This window comes from Rhodnius prolixus, unplaced genomic scaffold (assembly GCF_049639745.1).
Source record: "Rhodnius prolixus isolate KJV_2025 unplaced genomic scaffold, Rpr scaffold_3, whole genome shotgun sequence".
NCBI lineage: Eukaryota > Metazoa > Arthropoda > Insecta > Hemiptera > Reduviidae > Rhodnius > Rhodnius prolixus.
Genome location: NW_027411603.1, coordinates 26,143,417 through 26,166,908, shown reverse-complemented (window position 1 = coordinate 26,166,908; position 23,492 = coordinate 26,143,417). Strand labels below are relative to the sequence as shown.

Genomic DNA, 23,492 nt, shown 5'->3' with positions numbered 1-23,492 from the left:
AAAACTTGCATTTAAATCAGATATAAAAAATAAATAAATCGATGTAAAATAAAAGCATTTTGGTGTATGCATTTTTAATTTTTAACGTCAAAACAATTAAATTTTTCACAAACCATTTTTTGTTCGTTTAAACCTGCGCATGAATAGATTAATACCTCCTATTACAATCTAATTTAAATGGGTGCTACTCATTACTGAACAAATATTTTATGCATAAAAATGACCAGCATAAGGGTCTGTAACATCATATACTTCTAAAAAATATAATACTAGAAGTATGAATCTTTCTAATGAAATCAAATGGAGTTCTCTGCAGGTACTACTGTTATTTTAGATGTTTTCTAAAGTCTAGAAAGATAAGACGTTCAAACAATATTTCCTAAATTAGTGAAACGACTTGGTGTAAATCCAAATAAATGTTTCAACTTTGCTCTCATTTTAAACACTCGATATTATCCTCTTCCAAAGAAATACAAATAGACTATTTCTTAACTTTAATAAAATACTTTTAAAACACAGGATTCGCAGTTATTAAAACTTTCCGGTAGGACAGTTGTATGAGGGTTGATTGTCAAAATCTGCACGAAAAAGCATAACGTTAAAAAACGCCCAACTTTGACAATTCTTTTCTTTTTTTCTATAAAAGATATATCCAATTCAAAACAAAAACAGCCGTTATTTCTCTAAAGATTATTTGTTGTGCTAAACCATCAAGCCCACTAACGTAACTGTTGTTTCCTTGATTAATTGGATTGGATGCATAGAATGGAAGTCGTCTGTGCTGAATACATCTGAAGTGATAATGCAAAAGATTAAATAAGTTCCTTAAGTGTGAAGTCACTGACCAAAAAAATTGTCTAATAACAACCCTATAATTGCAACAAAGGTGAATGATAGATACTTTTGCTGTTAGCCTAGGATGCAGCTTTGCATTTGTAAATTCTAAAAACATTAAACTTGATTATACTATTTTCATTTTTCCATGTTAGGGGAGGAAGAATTTCCTTGCTACCCACAGCCATCAAGCAATGCAATTATGTGGGTACTCCTTAATGTTTTACAAAGACAATAAGAACTTAAGATCTAGATTCATAGCTGTAAATGCAACTCAAAGCCCAGCACTTTATTGTCAATTAACTTTCTAATGATATCTCATCAGGTTTACAAAATTTCAACGGTAATGAAGCTGGAACGATTAATCTGAAAAAAAAGTGATCTAATTAATATTAATGTATAAAATTGATTTTAATACAATTTGTTTTGAATATATAGTGTTCGTGACCGCAAATTGGTAAACTTAGGATGGAAGATTTGCGAGGAATCGGTCAAATAAAACAACTCGTCTTTTTGCCAACGTTTCGACAAATATATTGTCCTCTTCAGGGCCTGGATATTACAAATACAAAACAATTTACAGAGTCAGTAACATAGAAAAAACAGTTAACTGTTAAAAAACAGAACAACACAGTTAACTTTAGGACAGACACGTCGAATTTGGCCAACTGCTACAATTTTGTCATTAAAAAATAAATAGATATCCAAATTTTGTACATAATTATTGCTGTTTTTTTTTTAAATTTACTTCAAATTTTTTGGTTATTTATTACTTAGTGCAATAAGGGTTATTTGGTTCTCCTGTGTTTTGTGTTTAATGGTTTTTGTTGTTTAAAGAAATTTCCCAATATTTATTGTATTTACTCTTTTGTTGTAACTAGTCTATTGTATCTGTCCAATTGTAATTACTGTGTAAGTCCCGCTATATCTGTATATATATACCTGCTTCTCCCTTTCTGGCTCTTAGTTTCTGTAACTCAACCAACCCGCATAGCCACGTAAGTTTCAATAATTATAAAGAATTTATTGTATTTTACTGTTTATTTTTGTAGTACTGATTTTTACTGTTTTTTCTATGTTACTGACTGTAAATTGTTTTGTATTTGTAATATCCAGGCCCTGAAGAGGACAATATATTTGTCGAAACGTTGGCAAAAAGACGAGTTGTTTTATTTGACCGATTCCTCGCAAATCTTCCATCCTAAGTTTAACAATTTGTTTTATTCTAGCGCTCAACTATTTTGAGCGTATCTAGTTAAAAGTGCTTTATAATAAAAAGAAGTAAAGGTTTTGCAATTTGGGACGGAATTAACTATGCCAAATTTCCGCCTCAGTCCGGTGTTTATTATTTCAGGGCTCTTATTAGTTTAAAAACACTTGGAGAAAAATGGGACCTGGACTTGGTTGATGATTAGATAATTTTTAATTAACAAAATGAACCAATTATTTCTTGGGTGATAAATTATTCTTGTACTTACCAATTGGCTTTTCTGTAGGCAGTACATTGAAGGACTTAATTTCAATGGTTGTAAATAGTGAATAAACCAAAGCTCCTAAATAGTTTGATAACGAAGCAGTATATAAAAATTTATTCCATCCCACAATATCAGCCTGAAATAATTTTTATTTATTTGAAAGTTAAACAAGGATTACCAACTTATAGAAGCAGATAGAATTCATCAACGCGTGTTTTAATCTTATTTGTAAAAATTTCAGTATAGAAGAAAATCTATTTTATTTTATTTTAGTTTCCAATTTGTTAATTGCTATTAAATTTTAATTTCCAATACATTTTCAATGTGACCGAAACTTAGCTGTCCAACGTGCTCCTAGCCAATAGCAAGTAGCAAGAAACATTGTTGAATCTGGGGATACAGTTTAGTTCAGTCAGATGGAGAAGTTATATTGCAGGCTGTATGTTCGTACCATTTGATTCATGTTCTAAGATTGTTATGAATATAGACATAATTCGTTTGAAAATACTGGTATTAAAAGGTAACATTTAATTCCAACCAGATTTTTATTTTGGGTGCATCGACTTCCTTGGTCATCAGCGCAGAGAGTTATCTAGAGAGTGAACGATAACTTCGTTACTTGCGGAAGTAGGAAGGAGCTGGAGGCTAAGCTCCACAAACTTAACAAAATTGGTTTTATTGTTGAGATTTCATTTCATCAACAAAAAGTAAATATAACTGCTCATTTTAGAACACAATGCCAAGGCGCTCCATCTGTTTACTAACTTCCTACTCTTGACGTTACCTAATTTACTGAATAATTAAACCACGTGAAACAACTGTAAAAAAATAATACACCATGAATTTAAATGGATATTTTCACCATAAATAATTAAGTAAATAAGTTATTTAAACAAACAGTCAGTGTGACAAAACCCTCGCTGACTTAAAATCTTGATTCACTTCTCCAACATGTATGAAAAAAAAAAAAAAAAAAAAAATGTTTACCTCATCGATAACAAGCGCTGATCTCACAAACGGTACCCCGAGGGTTACGAGGTAAGCGACTCCATTACTAATTCCAAACAAAACTGTACAAAAATTTGGACTGAAATCCAAATGTGTAAGATACAAGCCAGCAAATACTGGAGTAGCGAACGCGTAGTAACAAGATCCCATATATTTTGCCCATGTTAGTGAAGGGGCATGTCCTAAAAATGGTAGCATCATGCCAGCTCCCCACATACCTGCGGAAAACCAGGACTTAGTGTAGTAATTTAATATATCGTGACAATTATTTATTATTATTTTTTTCTAATTTAAACAGAATACAATTTCTATTGTCAAATTAATGATATTATGAAAATTAAAGCTCATTAATTTATTACAGAACCACAACAATAAATAAAAATTAAAATTCTGTGCCATGAGATTTTTTTAAATTTTTTAACCTGACTGATTTAAGGGTTCTCCGAGAAACTGGTTCATCAATTTCTTGCAGAACTTGACTTTACATGAATCTGGTGTGTTTTGCAAGATAGAGGTATATTTGTTACGAAGCAAGACTGGGTGTTACAGAAAGTTTGAAGGTGGAAAACTACGTCTCTGTTCGTTTTTATTACAAATAAAAAAATGTATGGCAAATAAACCAATGACAAATATGTATCTAGTGAATAAATGAACTTAAGGAATAAATTTAATAAAATTATCTTACTAAATATAACTATTGGTTTCAGACTTTCATTCCTCATAAAAGATATAAGAATTACCAATCTGTTATACACTTCTCTATCCTCTAAGTTGTACATATAACATAATTAAATAATTTTCATACCTGTATTTATTAAGGAAAAGCAGTTTGCCTATAAGTTTAATAATCTAGCCCATAGAATAATACATATTTAACTAACTATTGATTACCTATATAGTTTTTATTCATAAAGCCAATTAAGCCAGTTTCTATCTAACAGAAAATGGCACATGTAAAGCACTGAAGTAGACGCAAACAGAAATGTTGTTAGAAATCCAAAATTCCACAGATCCAAAAAATCAAGCTCATCTGAGACCTACTTTTAATAATTTTTTTTTTTTTTAAACTTTACACGTACAACCAAAAAGTGATTGAGAAAAAATACATTTGTTGTAAAGAATACACTACACTACACAATAATGACGTTCTGTCCATTTACAGTGGCATGTACAAAGAGTTATTGTCGTATTGTATCAATTTGTTTTTCTTATTACCAACAGACGGCTCACTACTAAGTAAACGTTAAAGTACTTGCCTATACATGTAATCACTTTCCGAAGTTTTGAAAGAGATATATTTTTTTTGGTAGCCAGTTTATCAACTACAATGCCCAATAGAATTGCAAGTAGCACTGAGCAGAAGTGTCCGTAGCTTTTTAAACTGCAAATCTAAAGTATGTTTTTTAAGCATTATTATATATATAATAATAATTATGGTAATAATAATAACAATAATAATCATAATACTAGGGAAATGATTAGCTATGAGGTTAGCATACTGGACTCCCACGCGGAGGTCCCGGGTTCGAATCCAGCAGCTGACCCTTAGATTTTCTCTTCCTAGGAGCTTCTTACAGCTCACTGTCCGGTGATGTACAGTGTTGTCTGTAACGAGAGAACACTGTCCGGAGGCCGGCAGTGCACTGAAAAAAGATCCGGGCGCTAATAACCTAAGATGTTGACGTGCCCTAAATCATAAAAAAAAAAAAAATAATAATAATACTAGGTTTACATAAAAAACTTGCATTTTCATACAATTATTAAGGAATTTTGTCTTGCTTGTGAGGGAAGAACAAAGTGGTCTGCCTTTTTTAAATAAGTGGACCTTTACAAATTATAGGAACTTTCTATTAAAGGGTTCTTTGTGTACTGCTGATTAAGCTTCTTTTTTTCTTCTAGAAATATCCTGTCCGCGATAAACCCGAGCTCAGTTAGGATAAAACTTTTCGCCAATATGGCCCCATGGGTCCACTCTATCGCCGAGGTCCCAAATTCATACATATCCGGATCATACAGATTTCGCCATTACCTACGTAGTTGTAACAAGAACAGGGAAGGTCGTAAAGAGATTCTTTAAAGAAGAAAGAAAATAACTTTGGAGAAATTTGTGGTGGTACCACAAAGTTTAGATTGAACTAAAGCTTTTTCTTGCCATATCTTAATGTGCATTTATTTATTTATTTATTGAGATGCAGTAAACCTCAATTAAACTGAGCGATGGTTATTAATTTGTGTTATTTTTCTGTATAATATGTAAATAAAGGCTTATTATTATTATTAAACTTCAATTACAGTTTGATTGGTCGTGTTGCAAATCTTATATTTACTTGTATTATAATAGGTAAATTCTATTCGATCATTCTATGTAACTTTAAATGAAATAATACTTACTGTTTCAATTCTCCATCTGTATACTTTAATAAAATAAAAAGTAATGTGCTCATGAGCTGATGCGAAAGCCCATTCCAAGCAGCAGTGGGCAAATATGACTGGGTATATCTCTATATTAAGAAAAATACTAGCCCATGGAATTTTCTTTGCCTATAAAGTTGATAACATTAACATTAAAGTGAATTTACACAACAAATAATTACCTTATTTGAATTTTATTTAACGCTTCATAAAAAGTCATTAAAAAAGATCTAAAGATTGATTGAGAAAAAACTTTTATAAATTATAAGTGAAGATGTCGATGTCTACTTCTAGAAAAAATGCACAACACAAATCATCAAATTATTTTGAAAGACCAACACCCAGCTTATTGTATGAATGTTATCGAGTAAAAAATAAATTTTAAACTATATTCTAAAATTATACTATTAAGATACACGACTATAAAAGTGCATTTGATTGCATAATAAGAAAGTCGCTTTTTAAATTAAATTTCCGCTAAATTTATTAGAATTTTGGAGGCGTTATATGAAGACACACAGTCTGCGGTATGGGTTAGAGATGGGGTAACACCAAGGTTTATAACTAAACAAGGCCTTATGCAGGGATGCCTGCTTTCACTTACCCTATTTTCTCTGCACGCCAATGAATTGCCGAGATGAATTGGTGGAGGAATAAGTATTGATGAAATGAATGACAGATGTCAATTACATGCAGATGACATTGTATTTCTCAGTTCTAATCCCGATGTGCTCCAAAAAATGATAGTCTTGGCGAATACTCAGCGATTTGGAATTTGAAAATTAATCTGAATAAGTCCAAAATTATGGTGTCTAGGAATGAGGGAAAGTTGGCACGGAGGGAAAACTGGGAGGGTGCCCCTATTAAAGTACTGCGAGGAAGAAACCATTCATTAGCAAAATCAATAGGATGAAGAGACTGGATTTTGCTGGAAAGTTTGCCAATAAGCCGCTGGAATTTTGGAAAAATATAATCTTCTCTGATGAGTACAAATTCAATATTTTTGGGTCCGATGGTCGAAAGTTTGTTTGGAGAAAACGTAATAGGGAACTTGAAGCAAAAAACATAATAAAAACTGTACAGCACGGAGGAGACAGTGTGATGGTATGGGGCTGCAGGAGTGCTGCGGGAGTAGGAGAACTTGTCATCGACGGAATTCTTAACGCTGAAAGGTACGAGGACATACTCCGCCATAATTTAAGCAAAAGTGCTGGTAAATTGGGGATCGGAAGCGCATACTTCTTTCAACAGGATAACGTTACCAAAGATACAGCCCAAAAAACGAAGAAGTGGCAGCTTTATAACGCCCGGAAACAACTTCTCGACCCTCCACAGTCTCCTTACATAAACCCTATTGAAAATTTATGGTCTTGTTTGGAGCGGAAAATTCGAAAATTTAAATGTTTTTCCAGAGAAGAGCTCATAACCAATTTTAAAAAATCATGGGAAATGTAAAGGGGTTGCATACAAAATATTAGGTCTTTAGTTTTGCGTTAATTATAACAATAAAACTGAGTATATGAATATTTATTTTGCACACAATAAATTATTTTTCTGCTTTTTAATCAATTCTTTACGTTTATAAAAGAAAATGAGAGCATTAAATTCATTGTTACTATCTTCGATTTCAGTGCTGAAGAAATAGTCATCCTAGAAACAAAGGTTCAGTAGATAAAGTAAAAAAACTTAGTAGATGAATATGTACCCACTGTACATATTTTTATTGGTTATAAACATAAAGTTATAACAGTGAATTTGCTTTACAAAATTGAAATAAAATTTTTTAGTTTAAGTGATTTTTGTAAGAAAAAATATAAATCATTAATTTTGCGATCATCTTCTATTACAAGTAAGTGCTCAATATTTTCCAATTGGTTATTGTTCACAGATAGATATTTATTGATATATATACTATGTACATATGTAAACATTTCTAAAAATTGAGAATACAGGGCACTCCAGTGTAAAGTGTACAAAATCATTTATCTCAGGGGTGAGCAACCTTTTTAATCAATGGGCCAATTTAAATTTAATTTTTTTTTGGCGGGCCGCACATAGATTAACTCTTATTAATAATTTACGAAACTTCGTACGAAACGCATCGCGTCCGTATTGCATGTTTGAACAAGTTACCGACAAGTGTGTATCTCGTCACAAAAAAATCGCGCAGACGCGGCGCGTTCGTATTTAATGTTTAAAAACTTCGTCGACAAGTAACTCGCCATAAAAAAATATGTAGGTTTAGTATGTACGGCCATTTTATTATAATTAATTTTATAACAATATATTGATGGGAGAAAGTCGATAAAATAAATTCAATTTTAGAAATGCTTGGCGGGCCGCGTGTTGCTCATCCTTGATTTATCTGATTGAGATCACATAAATTACAAAGTTCTTCGATATTAAATTTAAAGATACCATTATTAAGACTTACAAATTTTCTTACTTGCCAGTCGCAACTGAGCTAATAACCTTATTTTATTAATGTGTACATTGAATTCTAAGTATTTCTCAGACAATCCTAAACTACTTACGTTTCTATAATATAAGTTAAAATTAGAATTTAAACTTTTTGAATGCCCTTACTTGCTAAATGTTTTTTTTCAGTTTTTCAACAGCACTCTTTCTATTTTTTATAATTACCTATAAGTTTTGATTCATCTAAACATCTTCGGCTTCTATTACACAGAGACAGGGCCAGATTTTCCTATAGGCTAACTAGGCTTCAGCCTAGGGCCTCAAGATCAAAGGGGGCCTACATTCAAATTGTTAGCAAAATTAAAATTACACTATTCTAAAAACATAACATATTATGTATTAACATTTAACATATTGATATATATCACAGTAGTGATGTATTTTATTATCTCTCCTGTAATTTACAAACTTAAAAATGGGAGGTGAAAGAGCCTCATAAGTGGAATAGCCTAGGGCTTCTTTTCATCTAAATCCGGCCCTGCACAGAGATACTTCCTAAGTTCACGAGCCCAGTTAAATGGCATTGTATGGGTATCGACTGTTCGATTGGTAGAGATCTTGAATAACATCATTTTTGTAGTTGCCATTTAGCAACTTAGCAATTTAATCCACCAACCATACATTCTAATGAAAATTTTCACAAAACATGAATTGACTTCCAAGTGAATTAAGCATTAGGTATATTGGGTGGTAATCGCAGCGAGTTTGAAAAAGTTTAGTTGACCGTTTTCAAATTAGATCTGGATACTGACAACCCCAAATTTCGGCCATGTATAAAAGAAATCTCTCCGACATCGCGTCAAATAGATAGCACTTAGTGTTCCAAGCATCGGATTTGCTTCGGATTTCTAAGTAACTACATGATTAATGCGTTGGCCATAGCATTTTTAGCAATGAAAGCCAAACTAGCCTGCCTAAAACTAGGATATGAAGATATGGGGTTGTTAAAAAATAGTTAAAACAGCTGCAGCGCTGCACAGTCGAGCTTTCAAAGTAAAAATAATTGATCTTCCCAATTTGACCACCTTTATGACATACCAAAATAACTATCTTTTTATTTATTTGAAGTTAAACCATTTAATTTACAATATTCTGCCAGTATATTTAATTTACGCTGCGTATCATGCCAAGAGTGACATAGAATAGTTATATCACCGGCTTAAAACAAAAAACTGAGATCTTTGTTACCCTTAATATTAATTCCGGTAATGTTTCGATCATCAAAAAAGGTTACCACATCTGAGACATACAAGGAAATAGCAAAGAGGGCAATACTTCCCCCTGAAGAACGCCCTCTGAGACGGATATACAATTTGAGTCAGTTTCATCACAATTGTTTAAGTCACAATTTTAAAACTAGTGTAAAGTGTTGGTAGTGCGCAGTACCAATAATAATAATAAATAATAAATGTGTAGAGGACAGAGTTCAGTGAGGTAAGAACCCTGGTGAGTGGTGGGGAGGAGTGACAGAGGCAGAAGGTGATAAGCCATTGCCGAGAGAAGTCCACGATTCGCTGCGAACTAAATAACCAGCCAATTGGCGTGAGGTGAGCCAGACCCCTGATTAATCCCTCTGTGCACTCCTTAACCACGCACCAGGGTTCAGGCATTAACTCTTGTTAAATAATAATTAACGTTTAACCGGAGGTTAGTTATTTTGCGTTATATTTTGTTTATTATTTAAGTTATTTCAGGGTTTTTATTATGTTGTGGACATTTAGTTATAGTGGGAGATTTTGTAAATATGAGTGTATGTAGAATAAGTCATTAAGTAATAAAGAGCTAACTAATTAACTGTAACTTCTTTCTCCCCTCTACCTGTGTGAATGGTCATGTGAGTGTGAGTGTGATTGGGTGCTTGCAGTAGCTGAAGGAGAACGCGCGCGTCAGAAGGACCGCGCGCTGGGCAGTAGGTAGGTACCAGAGAGGTTCGCACTAGCATTATTTAAAGATTCATTATAAGCCTTAAACATTTACAACTTATGCCACAATCTTAAGTAGGGCATTGAGTCAAAAGCTCTTTGAAAATCTAAGAAAATCAAGAATACTTTTCTTTTTTTCAGTCTGAGGTGAACATATAGCGGTAGAAAGTTCAAAAAATGTTTTGAAAGACGGTTTTTTCTGAATCCCGTCTGTTCTTCTAGTATCAAATCCCAGGATTCTACCCAGACAGCATATTATAAATAATGGAGGGAAATAACTTTGTGATGGAATTAATCATTGCAATCCCCCTATAATTATATGGGTTTGACGGATCCCCTTTTTTATGAAGCATTTTTAATTTTACTTTTGCCCATTGTACAGGAATATTTTCACTTGTCAGAATATTTTTAAATATGTTTAACAGATAATTTAATCATTTTTCATCTAACTTTTGAAGCACTCATTAGGGATCAAATCGAACCCAGTTGCCCTATTATTTTTTAAAACATTAATTTTTCATGTACTTATTTCTATTAAAATTTTATACTATTCTACTTTTGTTTTTGAAATCTATTGAACTGAACTGAACTAGGCGCAGCTTGCAATAAATTAAAACAAAATGAATTGCAACGGTGATAATCAGTGAACAGTAATGTTAAATAAGGACTCCACTTAGTTGGGGGCCACTTAACGAGTGACCGCTAGCGCTGTCTCTGGGAGAAACGGCCAAATAAAACCAACTGGCAGATTTACTTGTCAGCCACAGTAACCGAGCGGTTAGAGACAAGCCCTGTAAAGCTAGGCCTTGGATTTTATTTAATGTTTAATATTAGAACCAAATAGTAAAGTGTGTTTGATAATCGCTTCTCTCCACTACATCTAATTGGTAGCTGGACGTGAGAAGCCCGCCTGAAAAAATTAGCATTACCACTTTTACTGGTCAGCCAATTCACTGAATTTATTTTACATTCAACATGTAAAAATTTTTTTATTTACCACTCCATATTTGGCTTTGTAACGTTGTCGGTTTTGAAGAAATTTTCTTTCATTTCTGTCCATATAAAAACATTCTTTAGGATGATTGGCACCAAAGGAAAACCAGGCTAATGTCCACAGTGAACAGCAATTTCCACTCCAAAACAATATTTGACTCCATTCATTTTTTAGTTTACCCAAGTAAAAACCAACAATGCCTTGTAAAAACTCACCTATAAGTTGTCCTGTAAAATTAAAAAAAATCTTTTTAAGTAGATTGAATAGAGCTGTAACGCGAGATTTTTTTGTGACATCATTTCTTGAAAGCATCTTAGCGAAGAAAATATATGTTCTTTCGCAACAGTAACTTGTGTGAGAAAAACGGAAACTGTACAGAAAATAATGATGCAGTTGAAATATCGCTAAGTACTAATATTGACATAAAATTTTGTGTAGCCCTCCTAAGCCAGATTATGTTTACTAGTAGATAATCTACATATCAAAGAGGAGTCTTAGTTAGTGGAACAACTAATGAATGTTGTTTATTAACTGCTTATGCTAAAGCTCTTCAGTGAAATGTCAAGCGTTATAAATGTGGTTGGGTGTGCAAATGTTGGGATATTAGCGTTGATTTTATCTGACTCAGCATTGTTTTTTTTGTTTTACCTTATTTAGATTTAGAGAATATACACTTTTTTATATTTACTTCTGAGTATCAGAAACATTAAAAAGCGAATTAAAATTCTGTATACCTAACTGAATAACAATGGTTGAAATTCTGCTAATATCAGGAAGGGCAAAAACGTGGTGTTGTGGAGATTAAAATCAAAGCAATAAGAATATATTGTATTACGATCAGTTGATTCCCTCTGACAAACCTAGCCAAACCGAAAGTAATTTTTTTATCGTGATGATGACCGTTGTCATCTTCCGAGGGATGGTATTTAGTATAGGGGTCCAAGAATGGAGGTAATGTCCCATTTTTCTTCTCGCCTATCACCAGGAATAGAGAACTTCTGGTATCCAACTTGGGCTTAGAGTGTGGAATACATTTATTTGCCCTTTAATCAACCTTTAAAAAGTGTGCGTGAGCTGGTGCCCAGTTTTGGATTTCTCAGTTTTGTGATTTATTATATTTTACCGATATTTCATTAAAAATTCTATAAGCTATGCCTCCCTCTACGCCAAATTACTTTTTCAAATAGAATCAGCTCTGAAAACTTTTCCGCTGGCATTTCAAATATATGCTTAAAACGTTTTACCTTTCTGGTAACCAACTTTCTATAAAAATACCACTTCAATGTATAAATAAAAGATCAGAAAATTATTTTGTTCAATTTTCAGTACTATCATTTCAAAGTATTCTGATTTTCTGAAATTCGTACAATTGGGTTTTTGTTGGGTCTTTAAAAATGTTTCAATTAAGGATTTTTAGCCGTTTGAACTAAGATATCCTTACTCCCTAGCATGTTTTTTGAATGTTTAATTTATTGCTCTAATAAATTTTAAACCAAGTAGAATTTAGGGTTTTGTAATCTTCTGAGAGAGAGGTATCTTTTTCTGAAACTTAACCACTGCAATCAGGGTGGTCAAAGTATTCAGATTTTTTATTGTCCATTTAACAGTCATTCATGAACTAAAACATTTTCTAAGGACTCTAGAAGAAGCCCCAAAAGATGTATTTCTTAGAATAGTCTCAAAGTTACCATATAATTCCACTTTTTTATTTAAAAATGATGGTGCATTTAATAATCAACTACTCTAACAAGTCTACTCTGATCCCCTTTACTAGGAGGGACATAGAGAGCTACAAAAATCTTAGAATTTTTGGTTTGTATCGGGTAAAGTTAAGTATCTGACTCCAGACTCACTTTGAAAGCACATCAAGAAAAAGTTACACTAAAGGCAAAACTGGCTCTTTGAGGTATTACTAGAACCTGTGGGAAGGCATGGGGTTTTCGCCTCTAAATCTCTCACTGGCTCTGTATTTAAATCAGCCATTGTGAGTTAGTGTGGTGGAGGAAGACTAAAGAACAGGCGGCCAACAAGGTTCTGCCATAGTGCAGAGACTGGCCTGCCTGTTGATTACGGGAGCCTTTAGCATTCCCCTGAGAATCATCAAGGGTGCAGTTTGTGTGGCTTTCAGAGATTGGATCTAGTGAGAACATGAAAAAAACTGGGTGATGTGTGTCCTGAAGCCAAATTAGTAAGACTATGCCTCGGCAGTGTAAACAAAGAGCCAAAGAGACTCTGTGCTTAGGCAGAAATTAGATTACTGTGATCACAGGCTTACTCAAAGGGTATGGTAGGTTCAGAAAGCATCTGTTCAAGGTAGAGCTTATTAGCTCGGAAGCGTTGTGCAGATTGTGTTAAGAAGAAGAGGAAACGACCTCTTGATGTTCGATTGCGTTACAATCGAGTGGTTGCGCTATGAAACCTTAGGAATTTTGAGACCACAGGAGAGAGTTGCAAAAAAAGAACTAGTAGAGAAAGTCCTCAACCTCTTAAGATTATCTACTAGATCTAAAGAGGAAGGCACAATAAATCCCTTTTGGCTGCGGTGCCGAAGGGCATAGGACCTATAATCTTAATCTTTTAATCTTAGTTTTAGTAATCAACTTTAAACTGGAAGAATGTATTCTTAGTTTTAACAAAATAATTGCATCAAAAATGTTTTTCGAATCAATCGAGAGATTACGATTGCCTCTCCATTATTCTTTACTACGAGTATACCATCTGATGAACATGACGGCTTGCCTTATTTTATTCACCATTCGGCCCTAGAGAAGGTATTCTTCATTGTCTTATCCCAAATCTCCTTAACAAAAACTTACAGTTTTAAAAGTTAAGTATAAGGGTTGATTAAACGCCAAAAGGTACACAAATCAGCAGTTCCCAACATTTCATTAATACTTCATTGATATAATTTAAGTAATTTTACTGCATTAACTTTTCCTTCACATTTTTTAGAATTTATTAGATGTCACAGACCCTTATGCTGGCCAGTTCATTCATAATATTATTTTGTTACAATTATGATAAAATGTATATTATATCTTCGTAATTAAACAGGTTTTTATTTTAACTCTATTCCAAATTATTCTTCTGATTTCTCTTTAATGTGCCCTTTATTCTGAGTAGTCACATATACATGCATGTTAAAGTAGAAAAAGACTAAGTTAGAGTCGGCTACTGTTTAAATTTGAATCACAGAGGATTCAAAACAATATTTCAGTCTTGAATTCGTCTTACCGAAATATTCGTGAGCACAAATAACATACAGTTAATAACAAGTAGATTATTCAACAATATTTACTCATTTCTCAATTGTAATTTAATTTAGTCCCCCTAATTTTACTTATGGTAAAATACTGGAATAATTAGCTGTCCTAAAAATATGCATATCTTTATTTTCTTTATTTTATATTACATATATATAACATTGTGGGAAGAACACCTAGATTGAGAATGTAATTGAAGAAAACTATATTATTTGCGATAAAGCCAGATAATTTATTACCTATTATTATAAACGTTTGACTACTACTAAAGTAACAATTACTTTAATCGAAGAATGAACTTAAACCAATGATTTTTATTTAAAAATAAAAATAAATAAATAAAATCATTGATGTATGTTGGTGTAAGCATTTTTTAAAAAAGTTTATGAATTTTTTAGCCTCATATTTTTTTAATATTTTTTATAACGTTTTCTTTTTCACCTGTGATTAATAGTTTGATTATTATAGATAAATAGATATTACAGTCAATCTAAGTTAAATGGTGTGCTACTTGAGTAAATATTTTGTAGACGAAAATGGCCAGCATAAGGGTCTGTGACATCTAATAAATTCTAAAAAATGTGAAGGAAAAGTTAATGCAGTAAAATTACTTAAATTATATCAATGAAGTATTAATGAAATGTTGGGAACTGCTGATTTGTGTACCTTTTGGCGTTTAATCAACCCTTATACTTAACTTTTAAAACTGTAAGTTTTTGTTAAGGAGATTTTTGTACCTTTTGGATAGATTTTCCTTTTTGTCTATTTGCAAAGTTACGTCTGCTTTACAGATTTTTTAAAATTTGGAATAAGCTATTCTATCATTATAACCTGATAAGGTGTTAAATCGGAACCGTAACTACCACTGGAGAGATCTTTTTAAAGAATGATTATAGTTGCGGTCCCCAAACCATCCTCAATAACAATTTTTTTTAGAAAGCGTTTTGAATAAAATAGGAAGGTACGTAAATAGCAAAATTAAACTGCGATTTCAGTACTTCCTTTTAAGAGGAGCAAGAAAAATAAACTGCGATTACAGTACTTCTCCCTAAAAGGCAAAGATTTTGAATCGAACGACAATTCATTGATGTAAATCGGTTCACTCATTGATAATTTTAACGATTGCAGTACTTCTCTTAGTAGGTGTAAGAGCATGATGGCACTTCACAGCCACGTAGAGGAGCTTTCATCACTTTTTCGTGCTAAATTTTATCAAAATCGGACTAAGCGTTATAGAAATATTGGTAATAATAGTTTTAGAAAGGGCCTTATTTGGGTGGGGCAAACTTCCCTCCTTATGAGGCATAGCGTCGAGACTTTTAAAGTGCAAATCTGTACAAAATTTCGATTCGAATGACACTTCATTCATGAATATCGGTTCACGTGTCGATAATTTGAAACGATTGCTATACTTCCCCTTAACAAGTGTAAGAGCAGATCGTCGCTTTATTGTTACGTAGGGGAGCCCTAACTCTATCATCCTACCAAATTCTATCAAAATCGGGTCAAGATTTACAGAGTTATTAGTAATAATAATTTTGGAGGGGGCCTTACATAAAGGGGGCTAACTCCTCTCCCATTCGATGTACAGCGTCGAGACCCCCAAAAGGCACATCTACATAAAATTCCGAATCGAATGACACCTCATTCATGAAAATCGGTTCGCGCGTTTAGGCGCTACGTTGTTTACAAAAAAGGTAACAAGAAGAAGAAGAACAACAACAACAACAACAACAAGAACAAGAACAAGAACATTTTTTGAAAAAGCCGTTTTTGCTCATTTTCGGCAACTTTTTTCTCGAAACCTATTAGATCTGGGTGGTTGCAAAAAAATTACAGTTATAAAGGAGGGTTCGGAGTAAGATTTAAAGAAAATTTGGGAATTTTATCTTTTATAGAAAAATAGCAAAAAATTGTCAAAGTTGGGTGTTTTTCAACGTTACGCTTTTTCGTGCAGTTTTTGATGGTCAACCCTTATACAACTGTCCTACCGGACAGTTTTAATTTCTACTTTTAAATTCTGTCTAGCTAAGACTTCTCTCCTCTCTAAATCCATTTTCGTTCTTCATAATTTTTGAGCTATCTTCTGCTTTCTGTCCAAATGTCAAATTTACAATGGGAAGCAATTGGACAAAAAAATGATGTTAATCCCCGTGCTTAGGTCGTTCGCATTGCTCTTTTAACTGTCTTCAAATAAAAGCTCTTTCCTAAAGGATATAATCGGCTTCTTATCTTTCTTTTTCAGTCTCAAACAAAGATATTTAAATGAAAAACTAACAAAATTTGTTGGCATGAAATTGTTAACTGTTTTTTTTTTAAGAAATAAGAGTTTTTACTCAATGTACCTGAAAAAATGAATAATGCCATACTTCCTTTTTCATGATCGGCTACCCAGTTAGAAATAAGGCTGTACAGAAGCGGTTCTAAAACACTCTGCAAACACAAGATAGCCTCAGATAAAATAATTTTCTAAATTAAAACATCGATTTCTAGGTTTGATAAAATTTCTAGGTTGAGGTTTTGCAAGCACTAGCCTACTGCTAATAAAAGAGGGACTACTTGAACTAACTATGATGAACTAACAAGAGAAGGATACTGAGATAATGTACAGTTTTAGAGGGTGCTTAGAACATTGAATTGAATTTCAGTAAACATTTTGCGTTAAAATGCTAGCTGGCGTATTATGTTCTTTGTAAACGTTCAGGAGGGATGTAACCACCTTATCGATCCAGACTCCGTCAATCTTCCCCTCATTCCTAATAAATATCCTTAACAAAAACTTACAGTTTAAAAAGTTAAGTGTAAGGGTTGATTTAACGCCAAAAGGTACACAAATCAGCAAGTACCCATCATTTCATTTATACTTCATTGATATGATTTAAGTAATTTTACTGCATTAACTTTTCCTTCACATTTTTAGAATTTATTAGATGTCACAGACCCTTATGCTGGCCATTTTCATCTACAAAATATTTGTTCTAGACTGTAGATTGTAATATCTATTTATCTATAATAATCAAACTATTAATTACAGGTTAAAAAGAAAAAAAAAATTAGGCTAAAGATTTCAAAAACTTTTTTTAAAAAAATGCTTACACCAACATACATCAATGATTTCATTTTATTTATTTTTATTTTTAAATAAAAATCGTCGGTTTAAGTTCATTCTTCGATTAAAGTAATTGTTATTTTATGAAGTAGTGAAACGTTTATAATAATAGGTAATAATTATCTGGCTTTATCGCAAATAATATAGTTTTCTTCAATTACATTCTCAATCTAGATGTTCTTCCCACAATGTTGTATATATGTAATATAAAATAAATAAGATATGCATATTTTTAGGACAGCTAATTATTCCAGTATTTTACTATAAGTAAAATTAGGGGGACTAAATTAAATTACAATTGAGAAATGAATAATTATTGTTGAATAATCTACTTGTTATTAACTGTGTGTTATTTGTGCTCACGAATATTTCGGTAAGACGAATTCAAGACTGAAATATTGTTTTAAATCCTTCGTGATTCAAATTTAAACAGTGGCTGACTCTGACTTTGTCTTTTTCTACTTTAACATGCATGTATATGTGACTACTCAGAATAATTCAGAACTCATTTTATCATAATTATAACAAAAAAATATTATGAATGAACTGGCCAGCATAAGGGTCTGTGACATCTAATAAATTCTAAAAATGTGAAGGAAAAGTTAATGCAGTAAAATTACTTAAATCATATCAATGAAGTATAAATGAAATGATGGGTACTTGCTGATTTGTGTACCTTTTGGCGTTTAATCAACCCTTATACTTAACTTTTTAAACTGTAAGTTTTTGTTAAGGAGATTTTTGTACCCTTTGGATAGATTTTTCTTTTTGTCTATTTTGCAAAGTTACATATCTGCTTTACAGATTTTTTTTTAAATTTGGTATAAGCAATTCTATCATTATAACCTGATAAGGCGTTAAGTCGGAACCGTAACTACTGGAGAGATCTTTTTAAAGAATGATTATAATTGCGGTCCCCAAACCATCCTCAATAACAATTTTTTTGAGAAAGCGTTTTGAATAAAATAGGAAGGTATTTGTACGTAAATAGCAAAATTAAACTGCGATTTCAGTACTTCCTTTTAAGAGGAGCAAGAAAAATAAACTGCGATTACTGTACTTCTCCCTAAAAGGCAAAGATTTTGAATCGAACGACAATTCATTGATGTAAATCGGTTCACTCATTGATAATTTTAACGATTGCAGTACTTCCTGTTGGTAGGCGTAAGAGCATGATGGCACTTCACAGCCACGTAGAGGAGCTTTAATCACTTCTTCGTGCTAAATTTTATCAAAATCGGACTAAGCTTTATAGAAATATTGGTAATAATAGTTTTAGAAAGGGCCTTATTTGGGTAGGGCAAACTCCCCTCCTTATGAGGCATGGCGTCGAGACTTTTAAAGTACAAATCTGTACAAAATTTTGATTCGAATGACACTTTATTCAAGAAAATCGGTTCACGTCTCGATAATTTGAAAGATTGTTGTACTTCCTCTTAACAAGTGTAAGAGCAGATCGTCGCTTTAATGGTACATAGGGAAGCCCTAACCCTATCATCCTACCAAATTTTATCAAAATCGGGCCAAGATTTACAGAGAAATTATTAGAAATAATAATTTTGGAGGGGGCCTTATTACATAAAGGGGGCTAACTCCTCTCCCATTCGATGTACAGCGTCGAGACCCCCAAAAGGCACATCTACAAAAAATTCCGAATCGAATGACATCTCATTCATGAAAATCGGTTCACGCGTTTAGGCGGTACGCGGTTTACAAAAAAGGTAACAACAACAAGAAGAAGAACAACAACAATTTCTGAAAATGCCGTTTTTGCTCATTTTCGGCAACTTTTTTCTCGAAACCTATTACATCTATGTTGTTGCAAAAAAAATTCAGTTATAAAGGAGGGTTTGTCCTATAATTTAAAGAAAATTTGGGAATTTTATCTTTTATAGAAAAAGAGAAAAAAATTGTCAAAGTTGGGTGTTTTTCAACGTTACACTTTTTCGTGCAGTTTTTGACGATCAACCCTTATACAACTGTCCTACCGGACAGTTTTAATTATGTCACGAGTTCAATAATTGACACGTTCGCTTCACTTCCTGAGTAGGGTAATAAAAGGTGAGAAAGCTAGTTACACATGAATATTTCAATTCAATTCGATTCAATTTATTTATTTGTTATAAGGGTAGTCCCCATACAAAGGAGCATGGTGGTAAGTTAAAGATTAATAGCATACAATTATATACAAACCAAAATTCAAAAATTACAAATACAGAATTAATAATTACAGAATTAATAAATGAATTATCCTATGCAGACTAAAGTTACATATAAGTTTTTATACAACCATTCATATTTATATTGAAAGAAAATGCCTTAATTTCAAAATGGATGTCCCATATTTATACAAAACCTGAGCTGAATCAACAGTGTCTGGGTTCAACAATTTTTCAATATGTTCCCCTACGTTATCAGAATAGTAATAATACTCTCTAATGGGTTTGTAAAATGGGCATTCAACAAGAATATGTACCAGGTCTTCTTTCTTTTGTAATCGACATAACCCACAATCCAACTGAGGATCTATTTTGCTTATTAATCTATCATGGGTTAACTTTATCGAGTATTTTCCACTTGTCCTAAGTTGGAATAATTGTTTGCTATAATTAAACGGCATTTTGTATGTTAGGTACAACTGTGTTTCACTTGAGGGGTTAAAAACATTTACATAATAGCTATTATACCTATAGACTGTTGAATACTTGTATTATCCAAATTAGTTAAATACTCTCGGTACAACTTTAAAATTTCTGAGATTTTCTTTTTTAAATTAAAGGCATCTTCAATATATACTATACCAGATCGGTTAATTGGTTGCAGGAGATCTTTTAACTGTACTGCCCAGTTGAATCGCGAGTCCGTGCTAAACAACGAAATACTCAATAACTTCCGGTAACATATTCTGGGTAATCTTTGATCGCTCATTTCCAAAATATTCAACAACCAATTTAGACTTAACTTCAAGATTGTGTAACTTATCCACATGAATATTTCTTTAAAATGTAATATTTCTTAGTAAAGCAAATATTGAAACTGTAACTAACTAAAACTAGGGAGCTGACAGAATAAGCGTCCTGTGACTGCGGTGCCGTGAGGCTTAGGTCCCGTCCCGGTTCAAAATCCTAAAATCTAATCTAACTAAAACTAGAAAACAAATTCAGATAATTACTCCATTTTGTTGATGGTCGTATGGGATGTTTATTTTTTGCAAGTAGTGTGAAATGCAAGAGACACTAAGATTAATCCATTATAGCTCACCTTATTTGTTTACAGAACATAGAAAAAATCAGAAAATTAATACTTACATAGAGAACGTTATAAATAGTCCTTAAAATAATAATGGCTTGGTAAGTATAGACTTCTACAAGTGTGCTTGTACTATACATCGCTAAGGCTCCGAAAATTCCAACTATTCCCAGTAAGGGAAATTTTACACCTCTATGAACCGACCAGGCACCAAAAAGCAGAGACATTATTGCCATAAAAATTCGTTCCAAACAAACTGAGGTATAATTTCCGTCTGATCCTTCAAGAAGCTGCAAAAGTTTTAATTTTATGAAAGATCAGCAAGTTACAGTGAACGATTTATTTCATCTAAAAATTATTTGCTTTACATACAATATTTTGTTGGATCCTTAAAAGCCAAAGGCTATTCTGGCACACAAAAACCCAAAAACAAATTAGTAAATGTGTCCAAAAACTTGTACAAAATTTAAATTTGGATTCAATGTAGTACTATTCAATAATTCTACCGACCGCTAATTTAGTAGATTGATTGATAAATCTATGGAGTTTCGTTCCAGTAGTTCTGAAGGAACCGGGCCAGGTGACTAGTGTGATCCATTGCGATCACCATCTCTTCTTTTGAGATCACTAGGTAATCAACTGACTGGCTCTGTGCGTAATCCTTCTAAAACCCAGGACTTTATCGCTAAACTAAACAAAAGTGCTTTTCACTATACTTAAATATTTCACCTGCCACCTACTGTACAACACTTTCAGGATAATTATGTATGCCAGATTTTCTAGTTAAAATTTGTATAATTAGGATTAGAGTTAAAATAAATTGCCTATTTATTTATGAAGATGTAATGTACATTCTAGTATTAGTATAACCAAAAAATTATCATGAATAAACTAGCCAGTATAAGGGACTGTGACATCTAATAAATTCTAAAAAATATTAAAGAAAAGTTAATGGAGTAAAATTACTTAAATGATATCGAATGAATGAAATTTTGGGAACTTGCTGATTTGTTTACCTTTTGGCGTTTAATTAATCCTTATACTTAATTTTTAAAACTGCATGTTTTTGTTAAGGAGATTTTTGTACCTTTTTGATAGATATTTCTTCTTGTCTATGCCAAGTTACATATCTGCTTTACAGATCTACTTAACATTTGGAATAAGCAAAACTTATAATATAACCTGAGTGTTATATCGGTACCGTAACCATTGGAGTGATCTTTTAAAAGAATGCTTAAATTTGCAGTCCCCAAAGAATTCACAAAAACACTATTCTTGGGAAAACATTTCAAATAAAATTGGAAGATATTTATTCATAGTAAAATCCAGAAATAATGTAAAAATTAAAGTTTTTTACGCTGAGGTAAGGAATTTTTCTGTAAAATTTGCTTGATATTTAAAGAATATTAAGTTAGTTATTTTATTAACCCTTGCATTTTACTTAGTTTACCTGTTCTTGGAGGGCCGCTTGCTTTTTGTCATTGTAAGCTATCAATAATATGCATAGTTCTAATCCTGACTTTTGCAAATAAAATACGCAATACGTAAACGATATCAAGAAACATTGAACATGACGAACTCCAAAGCCGCATAAGCCTCTAACCACTGTATGAAAATCATTTTATTTTTAGAAATAATTATAGATAATTGTTTTCAGATCCAAAAATTTAAAAAATTACTTGATAAAAGGCCTCACCCATTTTAAAGTTTTAAAAGTAAAAAATATGTTTTTGTTATTTAACTCGTAATCTGTTCCATAAAAATTAATTACTATTAGTTCAAATATTTCGGTTTCTAGGGAATTATAAAGGCATTGTTGAAAGCAGTCACCTGTTAATTACATAAATATAGGGTAAAAGTTTTACAGCGATAATACAAATAAATGTTGGGGAAGAAGAATTAACTCAAGAAGTAAGTTACCGATAAAGATAAAAGTCTCAATTAGTTTAGGTCCTGCAATCTTGGACAACTGTATAAATAAGAACATACAAATAATGGCATCACATTCCTTTCCATACTTATTTTTTATTTATAGCAAACGACTCAAAACAACTTCACAATCACAACAACGTATTTAATTTACTACTCTAAATACTGGTACTTTGTAAAGCATAATCATTACTACATTTAATATTATTTTGCCGCTACATTACATTTGCCAACTTTTTTAGATCATGGTACATTCGAAGAAGTTGATAATAAACTTGAGCTCACCAGACATATTAATAAAAAGAAATAAATTTCAATATTAAACAAATTAACTATTTATTGTACAGCAGGCATTGACAAAATAAAACAGTAATACCAAAAATTAAAGCTTTTTTCAGTTTTTTAATTTAACTGGGGGTCTCCAAGAATATGTTTCTTCCTTGGACAGACAAACATTGAATAAAAATTTTTCATTAAATAAAAATGATTTCTCTGGTAAAAATCACATTTAAGTAATCACATTTACTGACAGTTTTACTAATTTATGTAAAGTTAATTGCAATAATTTTCATATATTTGTTTGGTCATTTATAATTCTTCTTTGTCCTTGTTATTATTAGGAATATTTTCGTTTAAGTTTAGAGAATCCCAGAAAATTTCATTTCCGTAATCAGATTCTATCCGTACAATATCATTTTTTGCATCAGCATTTTGAATTTCTAAAAATCCAAAATTAGGTAAATTTTCTTTCACAGTAGGCCAACCTTTTGGCATAGGAAATCTGAAATAAAAATTGAAATTGAAATAATTAAACAAATA

At 32.2% G+C, this 23,492-nt stretch overlaps 2 protein-coding genes and 1 long non-coding RNA gene across 4 annotated transcripts in view; 1 reads left to right on the top strand and 2 right to left on the bottom strand.

Annotated features, from left to right (window-relative positions):
* Positions 1-1,102: 1,102 nt before the first annotated feature.
* On the bottom strand, positions 1,103-22,627 carry LOC141453560 (vesicular glutamate transporter 2-like). The gene is made up of 10 exons (XM_074126938.1): positions 22,441-22,627; positions 22,195-22,349; positions 20,804-21,034; positions 16,732-16,819; positions 11,127-11,350; positions 5,709-5,858; positions 4,574-4,706; positions 3,297-3,535; positions 2,313-2,445; positions 1,103-1,200 (listed from the first exon to the last, which is right to left on the bottom strand). The coding sequence occupies exons 1-10, from the start codon at positions 22,442-22,444 to the stop codon at positions 1,196-1,198; spliced, it is 1,362 nt and encodes a 453-aa protein (XP_073983039.1). The 5' UTR covers positions 22,445-22,627; the 3' UTR covers positions 1,103-1,195.
* On the top strand, positions 22,542-23,008 carry LOC141453561 (uncharacterized). Its single transcript, XR_012458064.1, has 2 exons — positions 22,542-22,655; positions 22,916-23,008. It is a non-coding gene; the product is annotated as an uncharacterized lncRNA (long non-coding RNA).
* The window catches only part of LOC141453558 (venom carboxylesterase-6-like), a 47,412-nt gene continuing 46,669 nt past the window's right edge, over positions 22,750-23,492 (bottom strand). For both annotated transcript variants that reach the window (XM_074126936.1, XM_074126937.1), the window contains one exon: positions 22,750-23,454. In XM_074126936.1, coding sequence (XP_073983037.1) covers positions 23,262-23,454 — 193 coding nt within the window. In that variant the 3' untranslated portion in view covers positions 22,750-23,261. The remainder of the gene's footprint in view (positions 23,455-23,492) is intronic.

Bases quoted from the DNA above. Each gene is read 5' to 3' on its own strand.
- LOC141453560 (XM_074126938.1), bottom strand. The intron at 16,820-20,803 runs GTAAGTATTAAT...TTGTGTTTGCAG, and splicing joins CTATTTATAACGTTCTCTAT to AGTGTTTTAGAACCGCTTCT. The intron at 4,707-5,708 runs GTAAGTATTATT...AACATACTTTAG, and splicing joins ACAGATGGAGAATTGAAACA to ATTTGCAGTTTAAAAAGCTA.